The 27,041-nt window shown below is 48.1% G+C and overlaps 1 protein-coding gene across 2 annotated transcripts in view; it reads right to left on the minus strand.

Annotated features, from left to right (window-relative positions):
- Window positions 1-6,677: 6,677 nt before the first annotated feature.
- Window positions 6,678-27,041, minus strand: part of ZFAT (zinc finger and AT-hook domain containing) — a 185,525-nt gene continuing 165,161 nt past the window's right edge. For both annotated transcript variants that reach the window (XM_030875874.2, XM_060286942.1), the window contains one exon: window positions 6,678-8,232. In XM_030875874.2, coding sequence (XP_030731734.1) covers window positions 7,993-8,232 — 240 coding nt within the window. In that variant the 3' untranslated portion in view covers window positions 6,678-7,992. The remainder of the gene's footprint in view (window positions 8,233-27,041) is intronic.

Consider the following 27,041-nt stretch of genomic DNA (forward strand, 5'->3'; position numbering starts at 1 on the left):
CTAAATTGGCCCTGTAGATACAGGTTATAAAGTAAGTCACTGTCTCCTCAAAACACGCGAAGCTCAGAGCAACTAATGCAGCACAGACTTGGGGCTGCACAACCACGGCCATGCTGGAAGGTCACGGCCTCCTTACTAGGCACTGTCTTGAGGGGCCAGAGCCGTCCTTCTCTGCCCGACACTGTGTCAAGCACCTCACAGACATTATCGTGGTGAAGCTCACTACCTCTGAGGCTAGTTGATCTTCATCTGTACATTGGGGCAAGAACACCCACACCCCCCAGCGCTGTCCTAAGGACAGATGCAAAGGCCCCGACACAGTAAGTCGTTAACCCCTCGCAGCGATTATTTTATCATCCACATTAGGGCAATGGTGAGGTGACGTAACCTAACTTCCCAAAGTGACACAAATGCCAAGAGGTGGAGTCAGGTCTTTCTTGTCTGGGCTGGGCTCCTTATTCAGAGCCCGGCCTTCACCCCCTGCGTTAACAGATGACAACCCAGGAGGAAGGAAAGGCCATCCGGAAGCAGGGCTGGTATTAGGGCTGCCAGCACGTAACTCTGGCTGAAGGGGTGCCTAAGAAACAGAGTCAGGAAAGGATGAGACAGAACCACGCCCCCTGCCCTGCCCCGCCCAATTCCACGGGGATCCTGTAATACAGACAAGGGTCCACCTTTCTGTGTTTCCGGGGCAGGGGGCGGGTAGCCGTGCTAAAATAAATGGTCTGCTGTGTCAAGATAGGTGGTTCTCTGAGAGCAATCGCTCTCCAGGGACAACCCTGCCGGGGGGGACAAGGGCCAGACGATGTAATGACACAGATGGAGAGAAGCAGTTTACCGACACAGCAGAATACCGTGAATGGCATCAAATGGCGAAAGTCTCTCCCTTCATCTTTCCTCTCGCCTCCTCCCCCACGTCCTTCTGTGCGGCCTTAGGTCTCGCCAGCAGGCGCCCCGCCCAGGGCCTTCTCTCCAGGCCAGATGCCCCCACTCGGGGATCTGGCTGGCTGGGGGTGGGATCTGAAGCAGGCAGCCCCCTCCCCATTTCTGGCTTCCCCTCTTACAAGCTATGGCCTGTGGGCAAGCTTCTCGACCTCCAGACACATTCCCTCTTGGTCAGATAAGGGTGATTGGGAAGCTGCCCCCCGAGGCTTGGTGTGGGAATCGGTGTCCCGCGCGTCTGCACTGGCCCTTGGGCCTCTGTGACTCGCCATTTCTCAATAGGTCATGTTTGGTCAAGCCTGGTGTCTTGATGCCCCTTCTCTGCCTGGATCCGGGGCTCAGCTGAGGCTGCAGCGAGGCCCTCCGTGTACCCCTTGGAGCCACACCAGCGGCCCCGCTGGGTCCCTGCGGCATCCCATCCCTTGTTCGCGCCTCTGCCCGCGGACCTGGTGGTGACTTCCTTGAGCCCGGGACCACGTGTCGCTGCGAAGCTGTGCTCCCACAGCTTCACGGCCAGCGCCAGGCCACTGCAGGCAGTCCATTCGTCTTCGCTGAATCAGGGGCGAGTGGGTGCCCACGAGGCTGTGACAGGCCCAGGAGAGGCAGATGAACGAGGATGTTCCCAGGTTAGTAAACAACGGCCTGACATGGGAGCCTCACCCTGCGCACAGGCGAGCAAATGACACATCCCTGTTCACGCTGCCCTCTGCACTTGCCCGGGACTTTACCAGGAAACCACCGTGAACGACAGGAAGCAGAACAAATGTGTATTGTGTTCCTACTATGTGTAACACAATGTGCCGGATGCTCAGATGTACGCAGTCAGGGTTAACCCTTAAAACGAACTAGGCAAATGGGGCGAAATCATTTACCCCATTGTGTAGATGATGAAACTGATATTCATAAAGGTTAACCAACATCACAGTGAATCATAAATGGGGAAGCAGGATTCAAACCGAAGCCCACCTTGCCTCCCAAGCACAAGGCCCCCATGACCATTTAAAGTCACTTGTGTTGATAAGTACCCAGGACTGCACATGACCCAGCAGATGCCTGGCGCACGCCCACTGAACAGCAGCCCAGCACTGTTACCATTCTTCGGGGGGTTTTATAAATTAGAAGAATAAGATCTTTTAATGATTTCAGGGTCACTGAGGAGGCAAAGAAAGCGCATGTTGGATGGGACCCTCAGAAATAACCAGCTTTCGAGGGTAGCGGCATGTAGGACCGACCCAGCCCTGACGGCACCCAGACTCTGAGCTCTGTGGTCGTTCGTGCAGACAGCCGAGAGCTCCTGCTGAGTGGCCTGGGCACCTGCCCCTCCATGTCACATGATCCCACCAGTTCTGGTCCAAGGCCTTGTGTCAGGGGACCTGGGAAGGGCAGCCTCCTCCCTCCAGCCTCACCCCACGGCTTACACCGAGCACACGCAGTTAGACTTTTCCTTTTGTGCATTCATGTTGCATCTTTCCCACGAGATCATGACCACTTTGAGTGCATCGTTTGAGGGGTGTTCATATTTGTGGGCCCCGTGACTAGGAGCACAAATAATAATGGATAATTACAGAGTGTGGGCCAGGTGCTCTGCTAATGGCTTCTTGGGCTCTGTTCAGTTAATGCTCTCAGTAATCTTAGGAGTTAGCAATTATCGTCAGACCCCTTTCAGAGATCAGTAAACTAAAACTCAGACAGGCATAGAACACGCCATGGTCACTCAGAAAAGTGACAGAACTGGATCCGAGCCCAGACTCTCCGTCTCTGACCTGGATTCAACCATCTCAACAGAACTTACACGGATACTTGGGCAGGATTAATCTCTCCGGAATACCACTCTGACCTTTGCACCCTGGGTCTACTAAATGGCCACTGTGTCCCCATTTAATTTTATTGAGTTACGTTTATTGAATAAAATCAATATCCATCATCTCCAATATCCAACCTATTCCTCTAGGTTCTGGCTTCTGGTTGACCCTTCTGTCTTCCCCCTTAGAGGACCCACCAGCCTAACAGAAACGCTCATGGCTCACCATTCATCCTCCATGCTGTCCCACCCTCAGGGGTTAGCGCCACTGTTACTCTTCTTTGGAATCCCCTCCCTCTCCTCCGACTCCACTCCCTGCAAGTGCAAAGTCTATCTAGTTTACAAAGCCCCGATCACAGGCCACCTCCACCACGAAGCTTTCCCTAACTTATCCTGAGTGGGAAGTGTCCTTGCTTCCTCTGAGTTCCAGTGGCACTTCTTGCCTTCCTGGCTTAGGGAAAGCAGCCACTCCCCTCCTTGTATCAGAGCAGCAGCTTTTAAGCTTCCCCCAGGAGGTCCCCTCAGATCTGGCTGGGGTGAGAGGGTGGTGACAATGAAAGCCAAGTGCATGGGGCTATGGACTCCACCCTGTTCATCCAGAACAACTACCACTTCACTTGTTTGTACATCTGCTTATACACCTGCATGAGAGTTCATCTGAAGAAAGGGTTCTCGGAGGAAACAAACCTTGACCTCAGTGAGAAGTTACAACTGACACCGCACAAATACAAAGGACCACAAGAAATGACTATGAACCACAAAATGACTATACACCCCAAAAATGTACAACCTAGAAGGAATGGATAAATTCCTAGAAACGTACAATCTCCTGAGACTGAATCAGGAAGAAATAAAAAATATGAACAAATTACCAGTCATAAAATTGAATCTGTAATAAAAACTCCCAACAAACAAAAGTCCAGGACCAGATAGTTTCACAGGTGAATTCTATCAAACATTTAGAGAGGAGTTAACACCTATCTTTCTCAAACTATTCCAAAAACTTCAACAGAAAGGATCATTTCTGAACTCAGTCTACGAGGCCAGCATCATCAATACCAAAACCAGACAAAGACACCACAAAAAAAGAAAATTACAGGACGATATCACTGATGAACTTAGATGCAAAAATCCTCAACCTAATATTATCAAACCAAATTCAACAATACATTAAAAGGATCATACACCATGATCAAGTGGGATTTATTCCAGGGATGCAAAGATAGTCCAATATCTCCAAATCAATCAATGTGATACACCGTATTAACAAATTGAAAAATGAAAATCATATGATCATCTCAATAGACGCAGAAAAGGCTTTTGGCAGAATTCAGTATATATTTATGATGAAGACTCTCAACAAAGTCGGTATAGAGGGAGCACACCTCAACATAATAAAAGCCACATATGAAAATCCCACAGCTAACGTCATATTCAATAGTGAAAGCATTTCCTCTACGATCAGGAACAAGACAAGGATGTCCACTCTTGCCACTTTTATTCAACATAGTATTATAAGTCCCCAGCAATAGCAATCAGACAAGAAAAAGAAATAAAAGGAATCCAAATTGGAAAGAAAGAAGTAAAACTGTCACTGTTTGAAGATGACATGATACTATATATAGAAAACCTTAGAGATGACACCAAAAATCTGTTAGAACTAATAAATGAATTGAGTAAAGTGGCAGGATACAAAATTAATATACAGAAATCTGTTGCATTTCTATACACTAACAATGAACTATCAGAAAGAGAAATTAAGAAAACAATCCCACTTATAATTGCATTAAAAAGAATAGAACACCTAGGAATAAATCTAAACCAGGAGGTAAAAGACCTGTATTTGGAAAACTCTAAGACTCTGAAGACAGCACAAACAGATGGAAAGATATACCATGTTCATAGATTGGAAGAATTAATATTGTTAAAATGACCATACTACCCAAGGCAATCCACAGATTCAATACAATCCCCACCAAAATACCAATGGCATTTTCACAGAACTAGAATAAATAATCCTAAAATTTTTATGGAAACACAGAAGACCCCAAAGAGCCAAAACACTCTTGAGAAAGAACAATAAAGCTGGAGGTATCATACGCTCTGGTTTCAAACTACACTACAAAGCCACAGTGATCAAAACAGTAAGGTACTGGCACAAAAACAGACACGTAGATCAATGACACAGAACAGAGAACCCAGAAATAAACCCAACTTACATAGATGGTCAATTAATCTACAACAAAGGAGGCAAGAATACACAATGGGGGAAAAAATTTCTCCAATAAATAAATGAAACCTCCAGCTGAGAAAACTGGACAGCTGCATGTAGAAGAATAGAATTAGAACATTTTCTCACACCGTATACAAAAATAAACTCAAAGTGGATTAAAGACTTAAATCTAAGACCTGAAAACATAAACCCCCTAGAAGAAAACATAAGCAGTATGCTCTCTGACACCAGTCAGAGCAATATATATATATTTTTAATATGTCTTCTCAGACAAGGGAAACAAATGCAAAAATAAACACATGAGAATACATCAAACTAAAAAGCTTTTGCACCATAAAGGAAGTCATCAACAAAATGAAAAGGCCACCTACTGAATGGGAGAAAATATCTGCAAACAATATATCAGATAAGGGGTTAATATCCAAAATATCCAGAGAACTCATACAACTCAACATCAAAAATAAATAAACAATAAAAAATGGGCTGAAGACCTGAATAGGAATTTTTCCAAATAAGACATACAGATGGCCAACAGACACATGAAAAGATGCTCACTGTCACTAATCATCAGGGCAACGCAAAGGAAAACCATAACGAAATATCGCCTCACTCCTGTCAGAATGGCTGTTATCAAAAAAGCAGCAAATAACAAGTGTCGGTGAGGACGTGGAGAAAAGGGATCCCTTGTGCACTGCTGGTGAGAATGCAAATTGGTGCAGCCACTATGGAGAACAGTATGCCGGTTCCTCAAAAAATTAAAAATAGAACTACCATACAATCAGCAATTCCACAACTGGGTATTTTTTCAGAACAAAAACAAAAATACTAATTCAAAAAGATATATGTACCCCTATGTTCACTGCAGCATTATTTTCAATAGCCAATATATGAAAGCAACCTAAGTGCCCATCAACAGATGAATAGGTAAAGAATATGTGGTATATCTACACAATAGAACATTACTCAGCCATAAAAGAAGAATGGAATCTAGCCAGTTGTGACACCATGGATGGACTTAGAGGGTAGTATGTTAAGTGCAATAAGTTAGATAAAGACAAATACCTATGATTTCACTTATATGTGGAATCCAAAAAACAAAACAAACAAAACAGGTGGTTGCAGAGGGGAGAGGAGTTGGAGGGGTAAGTGAAATATGTGAGGGAGATTAAGAGGTACAAACTTCCAGTTACGAAACAAATGAGTCATAGGGATGAAATGTACAAGATGGAGAAATATAGTCAATAACTGTGTAGTAACTTTGTATGATGACGGACGATAACTAGACTTACTGTGGTGATCATTTTGTAATGTATAAAAATATCCCATCACTATGTTGTGTACCTGGAACTAACGTAGTGTCGTAGGTCAATTATATGTCAAGAAACAAACAAACAAACACGACACACAGGCTTCTAAACATTAAGAGAAAAAAAATCCATCGTTTCGTTGTACCATTTATCTTTACCAAGACTGGTAGAAATCCACCACCCTTATTAGAGAAATAACTCAAAGTTCATTCTTTACTGAAAATGGGTCAGTAATGTCTTCCTTGGAAACAAAGGACAGCAAACCATTGTAGGATTAAAAATAATTCTCAAGCTTTTTCTTCATTTGTTACTGAATCGAAACTTTTGGCTGTTTTTAGTGCCCAAAGAGCATCAAAAACGTTGTTTCAGATGAACAGTTTTGTGAACCGTCCTATGTAATATAGATGCTTTCATTGTCTAGTCTAGAAATGTGAAAATCTAAAACCATGAGGCAATAGCTTGGTATTTTACAACTTAAAAGGATGGTTTATTCAAACAATTGGTTAGAATCACTATAAATTAAATAAAATTTCATTTGATAGAAAAAAGATCTTGACCTCAGTGAGCTGGACGTTGGGTGACGATGTCAGGAGACCCCGGGGCTGGACAGGGGGCAGTAGGATTCGCCTCGGTGTCTCCACAAAGCTGCCACACGGCAGAGGCGCCAAAAGGTACGGGATTTATCACGAGCACCTGGACTAAAAGGCAGTCGGACTAGAGAGCATCACGGAGGCTCCTGACTGTCGGTTTACTTCTCCTCCCAAGGTGGGAAGGGGCTGCAGCAAACCCAATGCGAGGTGCCAGGACGTGGGGCGCCAAGACCGTTAACCTCAAACAGTGGCCCCAAAGCAAGGCTAATGCTTCAGAGGGAGAACGAGCATCACTGTCACATTTTGAGGGCCTGGGTCTCAGAGAGGGTTGTCCTGGGTGGGGTCCAAATCCCAGATTCTGACTTGGGAAGGGGAAAGGTAAACCCACTAACCTAACAGAGGAGCAGAAGTACTCAGGCAGAGAATGCTTTTATTCTATCCAACTCACCTCCATAGAGTAGGAGGTGAATAGGAGAAAGTGCATTTATTTTAAAAGCAAAAGAATTCCAAGATAGTAAGCTGAGACCACCATGTGTGATGGGAGCGGGAGGGCCGTCAAACCATCGTTACTTCACACGATAATAAGCGCCCCTGATGCCTGAGGAGGGTAGAACTGTGTAGATAACCCCTCCCCTCTTTTCTCTCACAGGTGATTCAAACACCGTAAGGTCACTTTCTCTGACAGCTGTCTCCTGGTTACCAGGCTGCAGAGCAGTCCCAGGTAAAGATTCGGCACCCAGACAGGGGTCAAGGAGTTAGGCTGTGATTCAGGGAAGATGCCGATGAGAATTGGGGGTCTCTGTTCGACACTTGAAGCAAAGGGGCTATGCGGTACGGGCCATGTTTGGGGAGTTGAGGCACAGGTCTTTCTGGAAGCAGACGACGTGGGGGGAAGGTGCGTATGCCTGTGCTGTGGGCAGCGCTCCTGTGTCGCTGGTGATGCCGATCCCTCGCCCACCCAAAGCTGGGCCAGGAGAGCCCCACGCGGCCACCAGGGTGGACAGCGCAGAGGAGAGCCTGGGAGAGCACTTCTCTGGGGCCTCCCCGCCCTGGCTGTCCCGGGGGCTGCACAGAGGCCGGCAGCCCTGCCCCGTGGCGCTGTCCCACACTGCGTGTCCTCTAGAGCTCCGGGGCCGGCTGCCCCACGGCCTGCTCCTCCACGGGCTGCACGGCCTCCTGCACGTAGACGATGAACTCCGAGGCCTCCCCGCCCTGCGTGTAGACGGTTACCGTCTCAATGCCCTCCACGTCGTCGGAGGACACCACCAAGTGATGCTGCTCAGCCAGCTCCACGGAGGCCTGCTGGAGGGTCTCCTGGATCATGACCGTGTGGTTGGAACTGGGCTCCTCGTCCGTGACCTGCAGGAGGGCAAGAGAAAGGTCACACGGGCCCCACTTCCAGGTCCAGCAGGACAAGAGAATCACAGCGACTGCCTATGGAGCGTCTGGCACATTCCAGGAGCTGGTCCTTCCTGCACAGAATCATCTCAGCAATGCTCTACGCTTGCTCTCACCCCCGGTTTACAGATGAGGAGAGCGGCGCTCACCGGTGCAAAGTAACGTGGTCAGGGGCCCCAGCTGGGGCTCATGGTGGAACCCAAGTTCAAACACCCAGTCCAAGCTCTTCTCGTGATGCCTCCCAGAGGCGTGGGAGTTGCCGAGGCACTCTAGGAGTTACTTCCTGCAACCGTGTAGAGGGCTGGGTGCGGGGTCTCCTGGAAATTCATAGCTGGTCCATTTGGTGGTGGAAAAGGGACTAGTTTATCCTGGCTTATCTGTCTCTCCACACACTCTGGGAGCTCAGCTCTGTGTATGAAGAAGATCAACAGCACACCAGGCAGGAGTACACGCCCTTGCACGCCTGGTTTTGCCCAGGTGTCGTCCACCAACACTAGTGCCTCAGAGCCACGGGAGGGGTCTGCTGATGGGCACTCACTGCCCCGGGGCTCTGTCAGTGGAGGGGCCTGCTCACTCCTACGGGCGGGCCTTTCTCTGTAGCTCCAAGCAGGCCGATTCCAGACAAGGCCAAATTCCAGCTGGTGCTAAGGCCCCAGCTCCCTGACTGTGCATTCTGGTCTGTTTTACAACTGTCTTTGATTTTGAGAAGAGCAATGATACAAACAATATGGGAAAGATTTAGAAAGTGTTGAGACCCTAAGAGCTGCAGAAATGACTGAAGGATTAGAAAACCAGCCCAGGAGGACAGTGAAGGGGCCTGGACTTGCTGAGCTGGGGAACGAGAGCCCTCAGATGTAGGGAGGGATGTCACAGAGACCGGCCTTCCCCAGGGGGTCCGAAAGGCGAGGTGGAAAGAACTTTGTTCTGCACTTCGCGGGGCTTACACAGCAGCTCCCCCGCAGTTAGCTGTGAGCCTTGCCCACTCTCCCCTATGACTCTCAGGTGTCTCATCTGTAAAACAGGGACGAAAATGCCCACTTCAGAGAATGGCTAGGAGAACTGAAGAAGATTCCGTATGCAAAGTGGGTGCTTAATAACGTCACTGCGCTTTTGGTGTCTTCATTCGTGTACTGAACAACGTTTTCTTAAGGTACTGCGGCATGTCAATTATTCATTCATTCAACAAAACCTTTGTCATTTTATCAGGTCCCAGTGAACTGAGCTCCGTGAGGGCTAGGACGGCACTGCCCCGGCAAAGCTCTTCTCCCAGAGCCAGGTGGGCAGGGCGGATGTCTGGCACGGAGCAAGAACCCAGTATTTGTGCAACGATGCTCCACTGGGTGCAGGTGCCCTGATGGGCGCTCAGGCAGCACATGGTGGAAAACCAGTCTAGCGGGGCAGACACAGGAACCGAGCAATGCTCTGACAGAGTGCCAGGGCAGCCTCCGGAGGAGGCATGGGATGGGACTCCAGGCAGAGAGGGCAGAAGGAGCAATGACTCCCAGGACCCCCAGGAGAGACTGGAAGCAGTGGGTTTGCTCAGGTGGCCTCTGTGAGCTCCCATTCATGACGCTTCTGACTCCCTTCCCAGCTGGAGCCTGGCGTGGGACGGCCTCCTCCCTGCCTGGCCCTCTATAACAAGCCACGACCCCATGCCGTCTCTGGGAACGCCCCATGGGGCTTCCAGGGGTCTCCCTCGGCCCTGTGCCTGTGTCATTCCCTGACAGCAGGAAGGGCTGTGTCAGACGGGGTCATGTTTAATGCAGAGAAGAAAATGGACGAGGCACGTCTGGGGTGGGCTCCACACAAAGTTACTGATTGGAAGGAACCTTTAACTTGGACTGATGGAATTTACCAGAAGCTAGAGAGATACCCTGGGTGGAAAGTATTAATCCATTTAGCCTGAGCTGTTTTTCTGCAGTAGATGGAGGCCTTTTTCTTCTTTTACTGTTTGTTTCAATTTCATTTAAATGGGAAAATGTACTGTGAACCGAGACTTTAGAAGTAAATATTGATTTATTTCACTTTGAAAGAAGGTACCTGACAGAAGGGTGGAAAAGGGGGAAGGAATACTCAACAAATGCTTTTCTCTTAACTGTCAGTAAATTCTACATGAAGCAAGAAGTCAGGCGGCATGGGTGATTTATGCTGCGGTCCCAGCCTCAGGTGTGCAAAACAAGCTGATGCACTTCAGGTAAACAGATGGCACAATGGTGACAAAGAAAAAGGGGGAGATCAACCAATACACGAGCTTTGAGACACCCTCCTGGCACTGTCGTTCACACACAGCGATTGCCATCATCAGAAATGAAGCCTAAAATGAGGAGGACGTCCAGCCTAAGACTTCACTCTCCTCTTGGACAACTCCAGCGCCTCGATGGCTGAGCACTGACAAGGGCTGACACTACTGCCCCGGACAAAGAGATCCCTGCCAGGCCCAGGGCTTTGATAAGCAGAGGCTGCAGCTCCTGTTCCCATGGCAGCAGGGTAGACACACACCCAGGAGCCGTCCCAGGAGGTCCCAGGACGACTGAGGCGTGGCTACTGCCCACAGATGTGGAAGAAGGGCAGAAACCAACATGAGGCCACCGTGCTCGAAATAAGGGCAATTACATGCTAACTCTGTCACATCAGGGCCCGGGGCCACTTCGTGGAAGGCGCTGTCTGCAGATGGTGGGAAAAGGCATGGCAGGCCGAGGGAAGGCGGCAAAGGGCAGGCATGTGCCCACAGCCCCACCAGGGCCACCGCCGCCTCCCAGTCACCAAGCCCACTGGGCAGAGTTCCATCCTCACCTCTCCACACGGTCCTTTGCTGTCTGACGCTGCTGAGCCAACCTCAACTTTACTCACTGAGACGCCCTCTTCGCTGCTTCCACACCCTCCGGTTCCAGGCTTCCCCATCACGCTTCTCGTGCCCTCCCTCAAAGCCCGGAGGACTCCTACATCCCCATCCTGCGTCTCCTACGGGCCCCTCGTCTGCACTGAGGCTTTGCTCCTAGCTGAGCGAGGGACCCCAGACCTCGAGTGTGTCTGCACAGCGGAGGCTCCCAGGGGCTGTGTGTCTGTCCAAAGTGCATGAGTCATAGGAGAGGCGGTGCTGGGGAGCGGGGGCGGGCGAGGCATGAAATGAAGTTCACAACCACATCCCGAAGAACCTCGCTCACCAGCTGAGAGACTGAGACTTGCTTTTACAAAGGAAGACGCTGGCGGCTTCCCAGGAAGCGTCCTGCATCACCCAATCGGCGGCAGCCCCTGAACCGCAACTTGCCTAACATGAGAAGAGAAGACTTAGCATCATCTGTCTCTCCCTCGAAATAGCTACATTTATTTGCCCATATTACCTTTTCTACGTATTAAGTCTATTTAACATAATCCTTTCTCCATTTTTTTTCCCAATTTTCAGCTCTAGGGATTTGTCTACCGGAATCACCAGTTAAATTCACTCACTGCTAATTATAAGAGTAAAATAAACTTTCCAAACACGGTCCGTTGGGCTTAATTCAGCAGACAGAGTGACAAAGATAAATGTCCAGTTCACAGAAGTCCTGCAAAGAGTGGCCCTCCAGATGGCACAGCTGTAACAGGCGGGGCGTCCAAAGCCTAACTCACCACAAGTTTACGTTCTCACAAGCTTGTGTGAGCAGCTCCGCCAGGCCCGGAGAGGCCCCGCTTCACGTACGGCTGGAGAAACAGGAGCCGGGGTGGTGGAGGGCTGCGTTACAGAGGGAGGCACAGAGGCTCCCTGCAGAGCAAGCCCCTCCTCCCACTTCCCGCACTCTACCTGTTACATGATTCTCCCTCTGTTTGTTGTTTGGCTTTGTGTTTCTGCAAACCATGGCATTTCTTCCCTGTCCCCGTGAAACCCAGTGGACACTCTCCCAGCCTCATCCCAATCATTTGCGCACAGCATCTCGTGGCTTGTGCATCTCTGAATGAAACCTCTAATGTCTGGTGACTCATCTAAGGTCAAACAGCTGGAAAGTAGCAAAATCTGGACGTTAGTCTGGGTGACCTCAGGTCCGGACACCTTCCTCAGCAGCTGTAGCGTGGCAGCATCTAAAGGGATTACATGCCATAGATCCACAGGGTTGAATTATTACTCTTTACCTACCCCTATCAGTTTATGGCTGGCTGTATAGCTCTCAACCACTCTCTTTGTTCAAAACGATCACTCTAGCAGTTTAATCTACTAGCACAGGCTTACAATTGTTCTCCACGGTAGAAATAATCTGGCTTCACAGTGCCATTATCCCCTGAGATGGGTACTCCATTTTCCCCAAGTGCTGTATCTAACACATCTTCCAGCTAAATTATCGGCAGCATAGAGAGCTTAATGGAAAACCTTAACCTACAGGACTGTGCAAATTATTCACTAAGTCAGCCTCTGAGTTCTGCAGCTCTGCCCACCTCAAGTGTTCCAGAATCTAGACCAGACCTCTAACAGACCAGGGCACTCTGCTGGGCTCTGTACTCGTGGGAGAGCAGCTTCCCACCGAGACCCCATCTCCTCCACGGAGATGACGGCGGCTAAGGGATAGCTGGGATGTGGGTGGGGGTGCTTGTGCCCCAGTCTGCACACCTCTGCTCCGCTGCACCGGCTCCCAGATACACAGACAGGGCCCTGTCATCTAAGACGTGGATGCTCAGCACCTCCCTCGTGCCCTACAGGCTCTGCGATAAGTGAGAAAAGACTTATGTGTGAATGAGTGAAGAGGGCAGCACACAACCCTATGTGCCACACTGTGTGTCCCCTCACTGAGCACAGCCCCTTGGGCATCCGTGCCCGGCCAGACCCTGCCTGCCCGGAGCTGCCGCCCCATGCCCAGTGCCCTCCCGGCCTCCTGGGTCCTCCCCCAGCGTGGCTGCCCTGCTCGGAGTCCCTCCCTCACTCCCTTTGGGCTCCCACTCCATTGTCACCGCGTCCAACAGGACGTCCCAGAGCCACCCCCCTAGCAGCAGCAGCAGCCTCGGGCACACTCCAGCCTCTCCTGCCCTCGTTCCTTCACTGCACTGTCGCCCCTGGGAATCCCATCACCTGTTCATCTACCTGCTCACCATCGTGAGCTTCATGAAAGCAGGGACCTGGGCCGTGTTTTGGCCACTTTATTCCAGCACCTGTGATGTGGCCTGGCACGAGGAAGGGCCTAGCCAGTACCCCCTGAACAGACGGCATCGGGCTCCACACCCGCACCAGAGGGGGGTCGGCACTCCTCGTGGGCATCTATGTGCTATACAATCATGGGCCCCTCTTCTCTTTTTTCTGTCACCTAAATTTTTAAAATAATACAGTCCTTTAATAATTGGGAAAAATGAGGCAAAAAGCAAGAGAGGAAAAAAGAAAAAGAAGGAAGACGCAGAATTGCTTCTTCCAAAAGCCACAAGGTGTTTTGGCCGAGAAAACATTTTCCCTCAGAAGCACAGGATGGTTCTCAGTGCCGTGCTGGGCACAGAGCGGGCACTTTGAAAAGCTGCGGAGAAACTGAACTCTCCAGAGTGGCGCATCAGGGGGAGGTGAGAAGAGGGTAGGCACTCAGCCTGTACCACAAGGAAAGACGAGGCAAGATGTCCCAAGTCAGCATTTCCTCCTGTACCAGCAGGAATGAAAGTTACTACGCAGAGTGAATGCAGCAAACCCTGCAGAACGTGGGTGCAGACACTGGAGCAAGGCCGGTTTTCTAAGGAAGACAAGGTCTGATTTTGAAGAGAGCTGGCAGCGTAAAGTGCTGCTGGCCAGGGTCCTCACGTGTAATCAGGCCCTACGGAGCATCACCTGATGATAATGTCCAGCAGGCAGGCAGGCAAAAGTTACCAGGCCCAGAGCGAGTGACACACCAGAAGAGGGACAGAAGACAAGCTTTAAAGTCGGAAGCAGATCTGAAGGCCAGTGCTTGCAATGGTCTGCTGGCCAGGAAAGGTGCTACCGTGGCTGCAGCAGGGATGTGCAGTTACATTAGCACCTGTGCTGCAAGACAGACAGACCGTGGCCTCTGTATGGACAACTCTGAGTGGTCAGCCATTTACTGAATAAGCCACCTGACAAGCCTCTGGCTCTCATCTGTCATATGCCGAGTCCCCATGTACTTCAGATGCCTTCTCCGCCTCCTGTTCTAAGGAGAATTTAATGTGTCAGACACTCTGCTGGAAGCTGGAAACAGAACCATGGGCCCCCCATGCCCCCATCCTGACAGGGCTTGCAGACTAGTGGAGGGGGCAGACAGGACACTTCTCCTGGACCCCCAGGGTGGGCAGGGGGCAGACTGGACAGTGGTCAGGGGTGGTTTCCTGAAGGAGATGCCCCGGTCTTGAACACGGTAGCATTTCCAATAATCAGAAGAATGTGAACATTTTCTAAGGTCCCTTCCACTGCGGAAATTCTCAGCCTCTATGATACGGTAAGAATTAGAGAGCTGCAGACAAAAATCCAAATACTACAACCAGACAAGAATGAAAAGAACACCTGGTGGTGTTTGCATGGCCCACCGAGCTGAGGCGGCCCTGCAGCCATTTCGCAGGAGCAACAGTGGTCTGAAGGTCTGTACGAGGCCTCTGCATGCTGCACCCTATGAGCAAGTGACACTAGACCATGCACAAAGGAAAAGAGAAAAAAAGAGCATTGCAAAGAAGATGGTGGAGTAGAAGGATGTGCGCTCACTCCCTCTTATGAGAGCACCGGAATCACAGCTAACTGCTGAACAGTCATCGACAGGAAGACACTGGAACTCACCAAAAAAGATACCCCACATCCAAAGACAAAGGAGAAGCTGCAGTGAGACGGTAGGAGGGGCACAATCACAATAAAGTCAAATCCCATAACTGCTGGGTGGGTGACTCACAAACTGGAGAACACTTATACCACAGAAGTCCACACACTGGAGTGAAGGTTCTGAGCCCCATGTCAGGCTTCCCAACCTGGGAGTCTGACAACAGGAGGAGGAATACCTAGAGAATCAGACTGTGAAGGCCATTGGGATTTGCTGGCAGGACTTCGACAGAACTGGGGGAAACAGAGACTCCACTCTTGGAGGGCACACACAAAGTAGTGTGTGCATCAGGACCCAGGGGAAGGAGCAGTGACCCTAGGGGAGACTGAACCACACCTACCTGCTAGTGGTGGAGGGTCTCCTGCAGAGGCGGGGGGTGGCTATGTCTCACCGTGAGGACAAGGACACTGGCAGCAGAAGTTCTGGGAAGTACCCCTTGGCTTGAGCCCACCCGGAGTCCACCATTAGCCCCAGCAAAGAGCCGGGTAGGCTCCAGTACTGGGTTGCCTCAGGCCAAACAACCAACAGGGAGGGAACCCAGCTCCACCCATCAGCAGACAAGTGGATTGAAGTTTTACTGAGCTCTGCCCACCAGAGCAAAAGCCAGCTCTACCCACCATCAGTCTCTCCCATCAGGAAACTTGCACAAGCCTCTTAGATAGCCTCATCCACCAGAGGGCAGACAGCAGAAGCAAGAAGAACTACCATCCTGAAGCCTGTGGAACAAAAACCACATTCACAGAAAGATAGACAAGATGAAAAGGCAGAGGCGCTGTGTACCGGATGAAGGAACAAGATAAAACCTCAGCAAAACAATCAAATGAAGTGGAGATGGGCAACCTTCTAGAAAAAGGATTCAGAATAATGATAGTGAAGATGATCCAGGACCTTGGAAAAAGAATGGAGGCAAAGATCGAGAAGATGCAAGAAATGTTTAACAAAGACCTAGAAGAATTAAAGAACAAACAAAGAGGGCTTCCCTGGTGGCACAGTGGTTGAGAGTCCACCTGCTGATGCAGGGGACACAGGTTCGTGCCCCAGCCCGGGAAGATCCCACATGCCGCGGAGCGGCTGGGCCCATGAGCCATGGCCGCTGAGGCTGCACGTCCGGAGCCTGTGCTCCGCAACGGGAGAGGCCACAACAGTAAGAGGCCAGCGTACCAAAAAAAAAAAAAAAGAGAGGGGTGAACAATACAATAACTGAAATGAAAAATACACTAGAAGGAATCAATAGCAGAACAACAGAGGCAGAAGAACGGATAAGTGACCTGGAAGACAGAATGGTGGAATTCACTGCTGCGGAACAGAATAAAGAAAAAGGAATGAAAAGAAATGCAGACAGCCTAAGAGGCCTCTGGGACAACATTAAATGCACCAACATTCGCATTATAGGGGTCCCAGAAGGAGAAGAGAGAAAGGAGCAGAGAAAATATTTGAAGAGATTATAGTGGAACACATGGGAAAGGAAATAGCCACCCAATTCCAGGAAGCGCAGAGAGTCCCAGGCAGGATAAACCCAAGGAGAAACACACCGAGACACACAGTAATCAAACTGACAAAAATTAAAGACAAAGAAAAATTATTGAAAGCAGCAAGGGAAAAACGACAAATAACATACAAGGGAACTCCCATAAGGTTAACAGCTGATTTCTCAGCAGAAATTTTACAAGCCAGAAGGGAGAGGCACGATATATTTAAAGTGATGAAAGGGAAGAACCTAAAACCAAGATTACTCTACCCAGCAAGGATCTCATTCAGATCCAACAGAGAAATCAAAAGCTTTACAGACAAGCAAAAGCTAAGAGAATTCAGCACCACCAAACCTGCTCTACAAATCCTAAAAGAACTTCTCTAAGTGAGAAACACAAGGGAAGAAAAGGACCTACAAAAACAAACCCAAAACAATTAAGAAACTGGTAATAGGAACATACATATCTATAATTACCTTAAATATGAATGGATTAAATGTTCCATCCAAAAGACACAGGCTCACTGAATGGATACAAAAACAAGACCCATATATATGATGTCTACAAGAGACCCACTTCAGACCTAGGGACACATACAGACTGAAAGTGAGGGGATGGAAAAAGATATTCCATGCAAATGGAACTCAAAAGAAAGCTGGAGTAGCAATACTCATATCAGATAAAATAGACTTTAAAATAAAGAATGTTAAAAGAGACAGGGAAGGACACTACATAATGATCAAGGGATCAATCCAAGAAGAAGATATAACAATTATAAATATATATGCACCAATACAGGAACACGTCAATACATAAGGCAAATGCTAACAGCTATAAAAGAGGGAATCGTCAGTAACACAATAATAGTGGGGGACTTGAACACCGCACTTACACCAATGGACAGATCATCCAGACAGAAAATTAGTAACGAAACACAAGCTTCAAATGACACATTAGACCAGACAGACTTAACTGATGTTTATAGGACATTCCATCCGAAAACAGCAGATTACACTTTCTTCTCAAGTGCATATGGAACATTCTCCAGGATAGACCACATCCTGGGTCACAAATCAAGCCTTGGTAAATTGAAGAAAACTGAAATCATATCAAGCATCTTTTCTGACCACTATACCATGAGATTAGAAATCAATTACAGGGAAAAAAATGTAAAAAACACAAACCTGTGGCTAAACAATCCATTACTCAATAACCAAGAGATCAGTGAAGAAATCAAAGAGGAAATCAAAAAATACCGAGAGACAAGTGACAATGAAAACACGACAATCCAAAACCTATGGGATGTAGCAAAAGCAGTTCTAAGAGGGAAGTTTATAGCAATACCAGCCTACCTCAAGAAACAAGAAAAGTCTCAAATAAACAATCTAACTTTACACCTAAAGGAACTAGAGAAAGAAGAACAAATAAAACCCAAAGTTAGTAGAAGGAAAGAAATCACAAAGATCAGAGCAGAAATAAATGAAATAGAAACAAAGAAAACGATAGCAAACATCAATAAAGCTAAAAGCTGGTTTTCTGAGAAGATAAACAAAATTGATAAATCTTTAGCGAGACTCATCAAGAAAAAGAGGGAGAGGATTCAAATCAATAAAATTAGAAATGAATAAAGGAAAAGTTACGACACCGCAGAAATACAAAGCATCCAAAGAGACTACTACAAGCAACTCTATGCCAATAAAATGGACAACCTGAAAGAAATGGACAAATTCTTAGAAAGGTATAACCTTCCAAGACTGAACCAGGAAGAAACAGAAAATATGAACAGACCAATCACAAGTAACGAAATTGAAACTGTGATAAAAAATCTTCCAACAAATGAAAGTCCAGGACCAGATGGCTTCACAGGTAAATTCTTTTTTTTTTTGAATAGGAAGAACTTTATTTAATGTGTTACATTTTATTTGGTTCTCATAGCACAGAGAATATTTTTTAAATGAATATATTTGGAAACTTTTTAGTTCTTGAGTTTTTAGATACAGTACTGTCATATTTTGGGGCTGCTGTTAACAAAAAGCTCATTAAGGTAGTTAAAATATTACATAACCCAAGAAGGTAAAATCAGTGCCTCAGGGTCCCCCTCCAAAATAGTACAAATAATAATTTTTCTGAAAAATAATGACATGCCGGACGTCTAAAGTTTCTTAAACCTATGAGTCACTGATGTGTGGAGTTTTGATCTACTATCTCTGGATTCAAGGCCGCCTAAACACATCACAGTATCTTGTTAACAAAAGTCACGATACAGTATGTCTCAAAGGTTTTACTTCACACGTACAGAAAACCACTGAGAGCATTGCCTTTACCTTTCCTAGTGGAATTTCAGTAGCAATATTTATCCTCTTAAAAGAGTTTTCAGAGTAAAAGTTTTACTATAGAATGCAAATCAAGCACTGAATTCCAAAACTTAGAATCACTGTAAATGCAGCCTTTGAGTTCAGTTCAATTAAATCATTCATTTATCAAAGCCCCAACTACGCAGTAACTTGTTGGTAATTGCTCCCATGCATTTTTTTTAAAAAAAAAAATCTTTATTGGAGTATAATTGTTTTACAAAGGTGTGTTAGTGTCTGCTGTATAATAAAGTGAATCAGCTATACATATACATATAGCCCCATATCTCCTCCCTCTTGCGTTTCCCTCCCACCTTCCCTATCCCACCCCTCTAGGTGGTCACAAAGCACTGAGCTGATCTCCCTGTGCTATGTGGCTGCTTCCCACTAGCTATCTATTTTACATTTGGTAGTGTATATATGTCCATGCCACTCCCTCACTTCACCCCAGCTTATCCTTCCCCCTCCCCATGTCCTCAGGTCCACTGTCTTAGTCTGTGTCTTTATTCCTTCACAGGTGAATTCTATCAAACACTTAGAGAAGAGTTAACACCCAACCTTCTCAAACTCTTCCAAAAAACTGCAGAGGAAGGAACACTCCCAAACACATTCTATGAGGCCACCATCACCCTGATACCAAAACCAGACAAAGATACTACAAAAAAAGAAAATTACAGACCAATATCACTGATGAATATAGATACAAAAATCTCCAACAAAATACTAGCAAACAGAATCCACCAACACATTAAAAGGATCATACACTTGGTGAAGACTTCTCTGGGGAAATACTTTCTTTAAACGATTATTTCAGTAATTATTTTTACATGTTGAGTCTCTTCAGTGGAAGTTTCTTTTAATTCAATTTATAAATTCCTTTATAAAAAATACTACCATAATAGGAAAATTTAATGAGAGTAAAATAAAAGTTAACAGTTCTTGCCTCACAGATATAAGAGGAAAAAAAAAAAAAAAGGATCATACACCATGATCAACTGGGGTTTATCTCAGGGATGCAAGGATTCTTCAGTATATGCAAATCAATCAATGTGATAAACCATATTAACTAACTGAAAAATAAAAACCATATGATCATCTCAATAGATGCAGAAAAAGCTTTTGATAAAATTCAACACCCATTTATGATAAAAACTCTCCCAAAAGTGGGCATAGAGGGAACCTACCTCAACATAATAAAGGCCATATATGACAAACCCACAGCAAACATCACTCTCAATGGTGAAAAACTGAAAGCATTTCCTCTGAGATCAGGAATAAGACAAGGATGTCCACTCTCGCCACTATTATTCAACATAGTTTTGGAAGTCCTAGCCATGGCAATCAGAGAAGAAAAAGAAATAAAAGGAATACAAATTGGAAAAGAAGTAAAACTGTCACTGTTTGCAGATGACATGATACTATACATAGAAAATCCTAAAGATGTCACCAGGAAACTACTAGAGCTAATCAATGAATTTGGTAAAGTTGTAGGATACAAAATTAATGCACATAAATCTCTGGCGTTCCTATACAATAACAACAAAAGATCAGAAAGAGAAATTAAGGAAACAATCCCATTCACCACTGCAAGAAAAAAAATAAAATACCTAGGAATAAACCTGCCTAAAGAGGTAAAAGAACTGTATGCAGGAAACGATAAGACACTGATGAAAGAAATCAAAGATGACACAAACAGATGGAGAGATATACCATGCTCCTGACTGGAAGATTCAACATTGTGAAAATGACTATACTACCCAAAGCAATCTACAGATTCAATGCAATCCCTATCAAATTACCAATGGCATTTTTTACAGAACTAGAACAAAAAATCTTAAAATTTGTATGAAGACACAAAAGACCCTGACTACCCAAAGCAATCTTGAGGGAAAAAAACAGAGCTGGAGGAATCAGACTCCCTGACTTCAGACTATACTACAAAGCTACACTAGTCAAGACAGTATGGTACTGGCACAAAAACAGAAATACAGATCAATGGAACAGGATAGAAAGCCCAGAGATAAACCCATGCACCTATGGTCAACTAATCTATGACAAAGGAGGCAACTAATCTATGACAATGGAGAAAAGACAGTCTCTTCAATAAGTAGTGCTGGGAAAACTGGACAGCTACATGTAAAAGAATGAAATTAGAATACTCCCTAACACCATACACAAAAATAAACTCAAAATGGATTAAAGACCTAAATGTAAGACCAGACACTATAACACTCTTAGAGGAAAACATAGGAAGAACGCTCCTTGACATAAATCACAGCAAGATCTTTTTGAACCCACCTCCTAGAGTAACGGAAATAAAAACAAAAATAAACAAATGGGACCTAAGGAAACTTAAAAGCTTTTGCACAGCATAGGAAACTATAACAAGATGAAAAGACAACCCTCAGAATGGGAGAAAATATTTGCAAACTAATCAACGGACAAAGGATTAATCTCCAAAAATACATAAACAGCTCATGCAGCTCAATATTAAAAAAACAAACAACCCAATCCAAAAATGGGCAGAAGACCTAAATAGATATCTCTCCAAAGAAGACATACAGATGGCCAAGAGGCACATGAAAAGATGCTCAGCATCACTAATTATGAGAGAAACAGAAATGAAAACTACAATGAGGTATCACCTCACCCCAGTTAGAATGGGCATCATCAGAACATCTACAAACAACAAATGCTGGAGAGGGTGTGGAGAAAAGGGAACCCTCTTGCACTGCTGGTGGGAATGTAAACTGATACAGCCACTATGGAGAACAGTATGGAGGTTCCTTAAAAAACTAAAAATAGAATTACCATATGATCCAGCAATCCCACTACGAGGCATCTATCCAGAGAAAACCATAATTCAGAAAGACACATGCACCCCAATGTTCACTGCAGCACTATTTACAATAGCCAGGTCATGGAAGCAACCTAAATGCCCATCGACAGACGAATGGATAAAGAAGATGTGGTACATATATACAATGGAATATTACTCAGCCATAAAAAGGAACAGAATTGGGTCATTTGTAGAGACGTGGATGGACCTAGAGACTGTCATACAGAGTGAAGTAAGTCAGAAAGGGAAAAACAAATATCTATATTAACGCATAGATGTGAAATCTAGAAAAATGGTATAGATGAACTGGTTTGCAGGGCAGAAATTGAGACACAGATGTAGACAACAAACGCATGGACACCTATGGGGGAAAACAGCAGGGGGGTGGGGGTGGGGGGGTGATGAACTGGGAGGCTGGGAATGACATGTATACACTGATGTGTATAAAATGGATGACTAATAAGAACCTGCTGTATAAAAAAATTAAATTAAATTAAATTTAAAAAAAAAAAGAACACTGCAGTCAGTCCTTTCATGTGAAATATTCCGCTATTTGTGTTGAAGCTCTGGAGCCTTACTTTTTACAGCAGTTAGGGTTTCACTCACTGCTCTAATTACAACCAAACCAGAGGTTCCTCTAGCATTCTCAAAAGGGGACTGCAGACCCATTTCACAAGGTTAATAAGCAAGCACATTTACTGTCACAACCTTAGGTCAGGTGTGGCGTTGCATACGTCAGAAACAAAGGGAAATGGTAAATACTATCCTGAATTTATAAACGAATGTGGTTTATAAAAAAGCATCATAAATTCCCAACTCTAAAACTGTACACATATATATGGTACCCAAAAAAGGGGTAAATATTATGTGCGAGAAACTTGTGGAAATACAAAATATATTCATAGGCAGGAAGAAACCATTCCATACATCAATGAAGATTTAAAGCGTTTTTTAAAAAAAGAAAGAATGCACAGGAAGTGAGGAGGGCTGTGATGCATGCCCATGTCAGGCAAGGCATCTTTCGTGAGGAGACGTCATAATGCCTCCCCTCCACCCTAATTCTCTCTTGATTGTAAGGAGAGAGCAGACATTTTCTTTTCTGTAGACCCCATAAACAGTCCAAAGCCCGGGTTGTAAAGACAGCTCACTAAAAACAGTCCCTGCCAGTCCCCACGTGTATGTCCTGGCTCTCAGAGACGCTGCAGGGTCCAGCTGGCCGACACTCGGCCACCCCATGCTGAGGCCCCAGAGTACCCGGGAGCCCCCTGCACAGGGCGGCCTTGTCCATGGGGTCCTGGCCTGCAGGGGACAGACAGGACTCACTCTCTTTGCTGTGACAGAGGGGTCTGGAAACGGGAAGAGAGGTGCCTCCTACTGGCCCCAAGCCCATCATAGGATGAGGATGGAAAGGCTTGCCCGTTGGCCAAACCAACTCGGTAGGCAGCTGAGTTTAGCAGCGAAAAGAGGGTGTGCACAGCTAGGACACCCTGTGTTTCTCAGGAGTCCAAGCACAGGTGAGTGTGATCTCGATAACCACGTGACCAAGGAAAGAACAATCCCTCCTTCTCTTGTAAGTGGTGGTACAATGGGAAGGGCAGCGTGGTCTGTCTCAGCACATGTGAGAATAAGAGATGGTGGGGCGCCCGGGGCCTGGCGCAAGATGAGTGGTAAGCAGTGTGTGGTGCTCACTGCTAGCGGTGTCATCCCCTCCAGGGGCGGTGTCCCCACCAGCCCCATCTCCCCACTGCCCCTCAGGGTGCATGATTAGTACACCCACTCCCAGACGATGTCCACACAGCACGTGGTTTATAGTAGGCACTCCACACATGCCTGACTTGAATTCTTCTGATGTCTGCCCCAGGAGATCTTTTCAAACAGAGCTCAAACAGAGCATATTCACAGCGACAGGGAAGGAGGCAGGAGGTAGCTTCTGACCGCCTCTGAATATCTTCTGATATTTAGACAGGTCTATTGTGCACAATGCTGCACACTGGTGACCTTTCAGCACACTACATTGCATTCCACTTAGTACCACGCACTGCCTGGGCTCTGCACCCCTGTCAAGCACCTGGCCCAGGGGGCCATGCTTCTCCAAAAGCCTCACCTCTGCCCAGTAGCCCGTGGGCCCAGATGGGCCACTCCCGGGGTCAGGCAGGGCTTCACTGAACTCCCCTGCATGGCAGTTTGCGACCATCTCTCTCTGCACGCGCTCAGGACAAAAGGCCTCCACGCTCTTGATGCTCACCAGACCCCGCCCCCCCCAACCTGACCGGCAGGTGCTCCATGGAGACGTGGGGTGGTGGACCCCCTCCCTCTGCCACCCCCTCTGTGCTGGGGAGGTACGGGCTTCTCTCCTCAGCTGGTGCAGACTCTTCTCCCCCCGATTTAACAAACTGTTTCCTCTAGCAGTTCCTCTCCCTGTCCTTTTACACAGATGACGGGCAGCCTCCACAAGACCCCATGGGCAAGGACATGGAGCTGGCAGGACGCACCCTGTTCCTCCCTGGACCTCCAAGCCGCTGCCCTCACCCAAGGGAGAAAGGCAGGCTAAATTCCCAGTGATGAAGCACATCCACGTTCTGTTTAAAGAATGTTTATCATAACAAAACATACACCACTTCAATCGCCCCTCAAACCCACCCAGGTAAGTTCATCAGTGGCAAAGTAGGTCTAAGAACAGAACAAGGGGCTGCGATGGTCTTACTCTGAGGCCAACACAGTGTTGACACCCGCCCTGTGCGCTGATGTGAGCAGCCTAAGACTCCGCCCTGAGGCTCTGCGTGGATGCCGCTTCCTGCTCATCAAAGCCACTCGCCCATTTCCCTCCTACTTGTACTTCTCTCTCCGAGTAGGGAGACCTGCCCACCTCGACCCTCTCTGGCCCTTCTCCCTTTGCCTGCTCTCAAGTCTGGTGCCCCTTCTGGCTCAGAGCTCCTCATCCAACTGCCCATTACTGTGGCCAAGCGGTTGCATGATGCCACTCAGCTCCAGCTCTTCCAGATCAGCCTCCTCGAGGGCCTTCTCCAGGGAATGACCCAGAATGTCACGACAACTGCACGTGGTAAGGGGTCAAACTGCCTCCAGCCACAAACACGGCAGTTTACATAATGCAACCACCTGCCTGGACCAAGCAACAGACTCTCCTATGAAGCAGGCAGTGTTTCATCCACCCTGGGACTCCTACTGCTGAGCACAGGGCCTGGACGGCTGCATCAGTACCTGCTTGCTGAGCAGAAGCTTCCAGAAGCAAAGCAGTTATGGCTGAATTCTAGGAGCAACTCGAACTCAGACAGAGGTTAAGGAGCTATGTCACTCCTATGACAGGAGCTAAGATTAGACCTAACCAGCGCCAGGATCCCTGCCAACTGCTTCATTCGTATAATTATGCATAACCCGTACATTAGCCCCATGGGGTAGGTTCTATTATTTTCCCATTTTACAGATGAGAAAACAGACGTTCAAAGAGGAGAAGTGCTTTGTCCCTAGTCATACACTATGAAGTGACAGACGCGGGGTCACACCCAGGCCATCTGGCCCCGAGCTGTGTCCTCCTCCATGCACTGTGACCTGGCCCGGGGCGACCCCCGAAATGGGCTTCTCAGGAGACCCCCGTGCGCTGTTCATCCAGGGAGGGCCCCTGTCTCAGAGGCCTGAGCCTCCCCCGGCGGGGCACCCACAGCAGCTGGAAATCACTAGGCTGCTCAGCTGGGTCCCGACGAGGGCAGCCCCAGCCCACCTGGCTCGGCTTCCCGAGTCTGATGCCCCAGCGGTGCTTCTGAACGCTCGTGAGGCCTTTACAATGTGCCAGGCCCTGAGCTAAGTGCTACAGACCTCCTCCAACTTGCTGGGGAGAAAAGGCGGGTGGGCAAACCAGCTGACTAAGATACGGCTGGTGGCAGAGTCTCTGAGAACTGACTCCTGCCCACCATCCCCCATTCTCCCCACGACCTAGACAGACGGGAGGCGAGCTTCAGCTCCCTGACCAGGGCAGCCCCTCTGTAAACATCCTCTTCCTACTCCCCGACTGGGGAAGCAGGGCCACAACTGGACCAGGTGGTCCGGCCTAGAGTCTCAGATCCAGGCCACTGTCCATGACAGGCCCACAGTGGGGATCCCTCTCTGAGCCTCTGCTTTTCCGTGGAAGGGGCAGAGCAGTCTTCTTGCGCTGGACGGCCACGCCTCCACCCACTTCTCTGCTTACTCAGGGGGGTGGACTTGGGGCTCCTGGAGAAGCAGGAAGCCCCCTGAGGCCTCCGGGCTGCAGGTGCACCAGAGCGGCTAGGGCAGGTGCCGCAGGCACGCAGCTGTTAACAACGGGGCGCTTCTCTGCCCACGCGGTCCATGACCATGTTCGCTTTCTATCACCACCTATAAAACTACTAGGCTCAAAACACAAATCCTTCAGCTTCTAATCGCACTGACGCCTGCCCCCAGGTGAGGCAGTGCCCTGCCTTCAAGGGCTCAGGGCACTGGATCAGGCCCCCCTGGCCCATTCCCCGGCTCAACTCCACTGTGCCAGCTCACAACACAGGGCGGTTCTGGAGGACGGGCCCGACAGGACCTGAGAGGGCCGAGCCCTGGACCAGGAGTCAGCCCCGCTGAGGGGAGGAAGGAGCGCCTGGGCCACGGGGCACGGCCGGCGCGGAGGCCTGGAGGTGGGCACAGAGCAGCCTGGTGGGCCGGTGCAGCCAGAGCGAGGAGATGCCGCGGGAGGCCAGCTGCTGCGGGGCTGGGAGGCCAGGGCGAGGTCCTGTCCCAGCTTACCGGAGACTTTCAAGTTACTGGAGCGTTTTCAGGGAGGGATGCCGGGATCTGATTTACATTTTGAAAAGATCGCTCTGTCTGAAAACTGCATCTTAGAGCAGCAGGCGAGATGGTAGGAGCCAGGTGAAGAGCGAGGCCTGTGACCAGGGAGGAAGGCTGACAGCTCAGAGCAGAGCCCCTCCGGGGGACAGGGACGACGGTGCGATGCAGAGTTTGATTCAGCAAGTCTGAGGGGGAGCCGGACGTTCTGCATTTCTAACCAGCCCCCTGTGCTGATGCTGCCCGCCCGGGGACTGCATTTTCCGTAGTCAGGGCTTGCTGGAGGTGGCAGCCTGGGGCCGGGGTGATTTAAGGTGCATGGTGAAGGGAGCGCCCAGAGCAGGGAGAAAACTTGCTGATGGATCGATGTGGGGCTGAGAGAGGCCGAGGAGGGAAGACAGACCCCCGGCAGCTGGAGTGCAGTACGTGTATTTACTAGATGGGGAAACTGGATGGAGGGGGGGCGGGGAAGAGGTGTGGAGTCCACACCGCAGGACACTAAGAGTCCTGCTTAGGGGAACGCCTCTGGCTAGCATGGAGGCTACTG

Source organism: Globicephala melas, chromosome 17 (assembly GCF_963455315.2).
Source record: "Globicephala melas chromosome 17, mGloMel1.2, whole genome shotgun sequence".
NCBI classification, from domain to species: Eukaryota; Metazoa; Chordata; class Mammalia; order Artiodactyla; family Delphinidae; genus Globicephala; species Globicephala melas.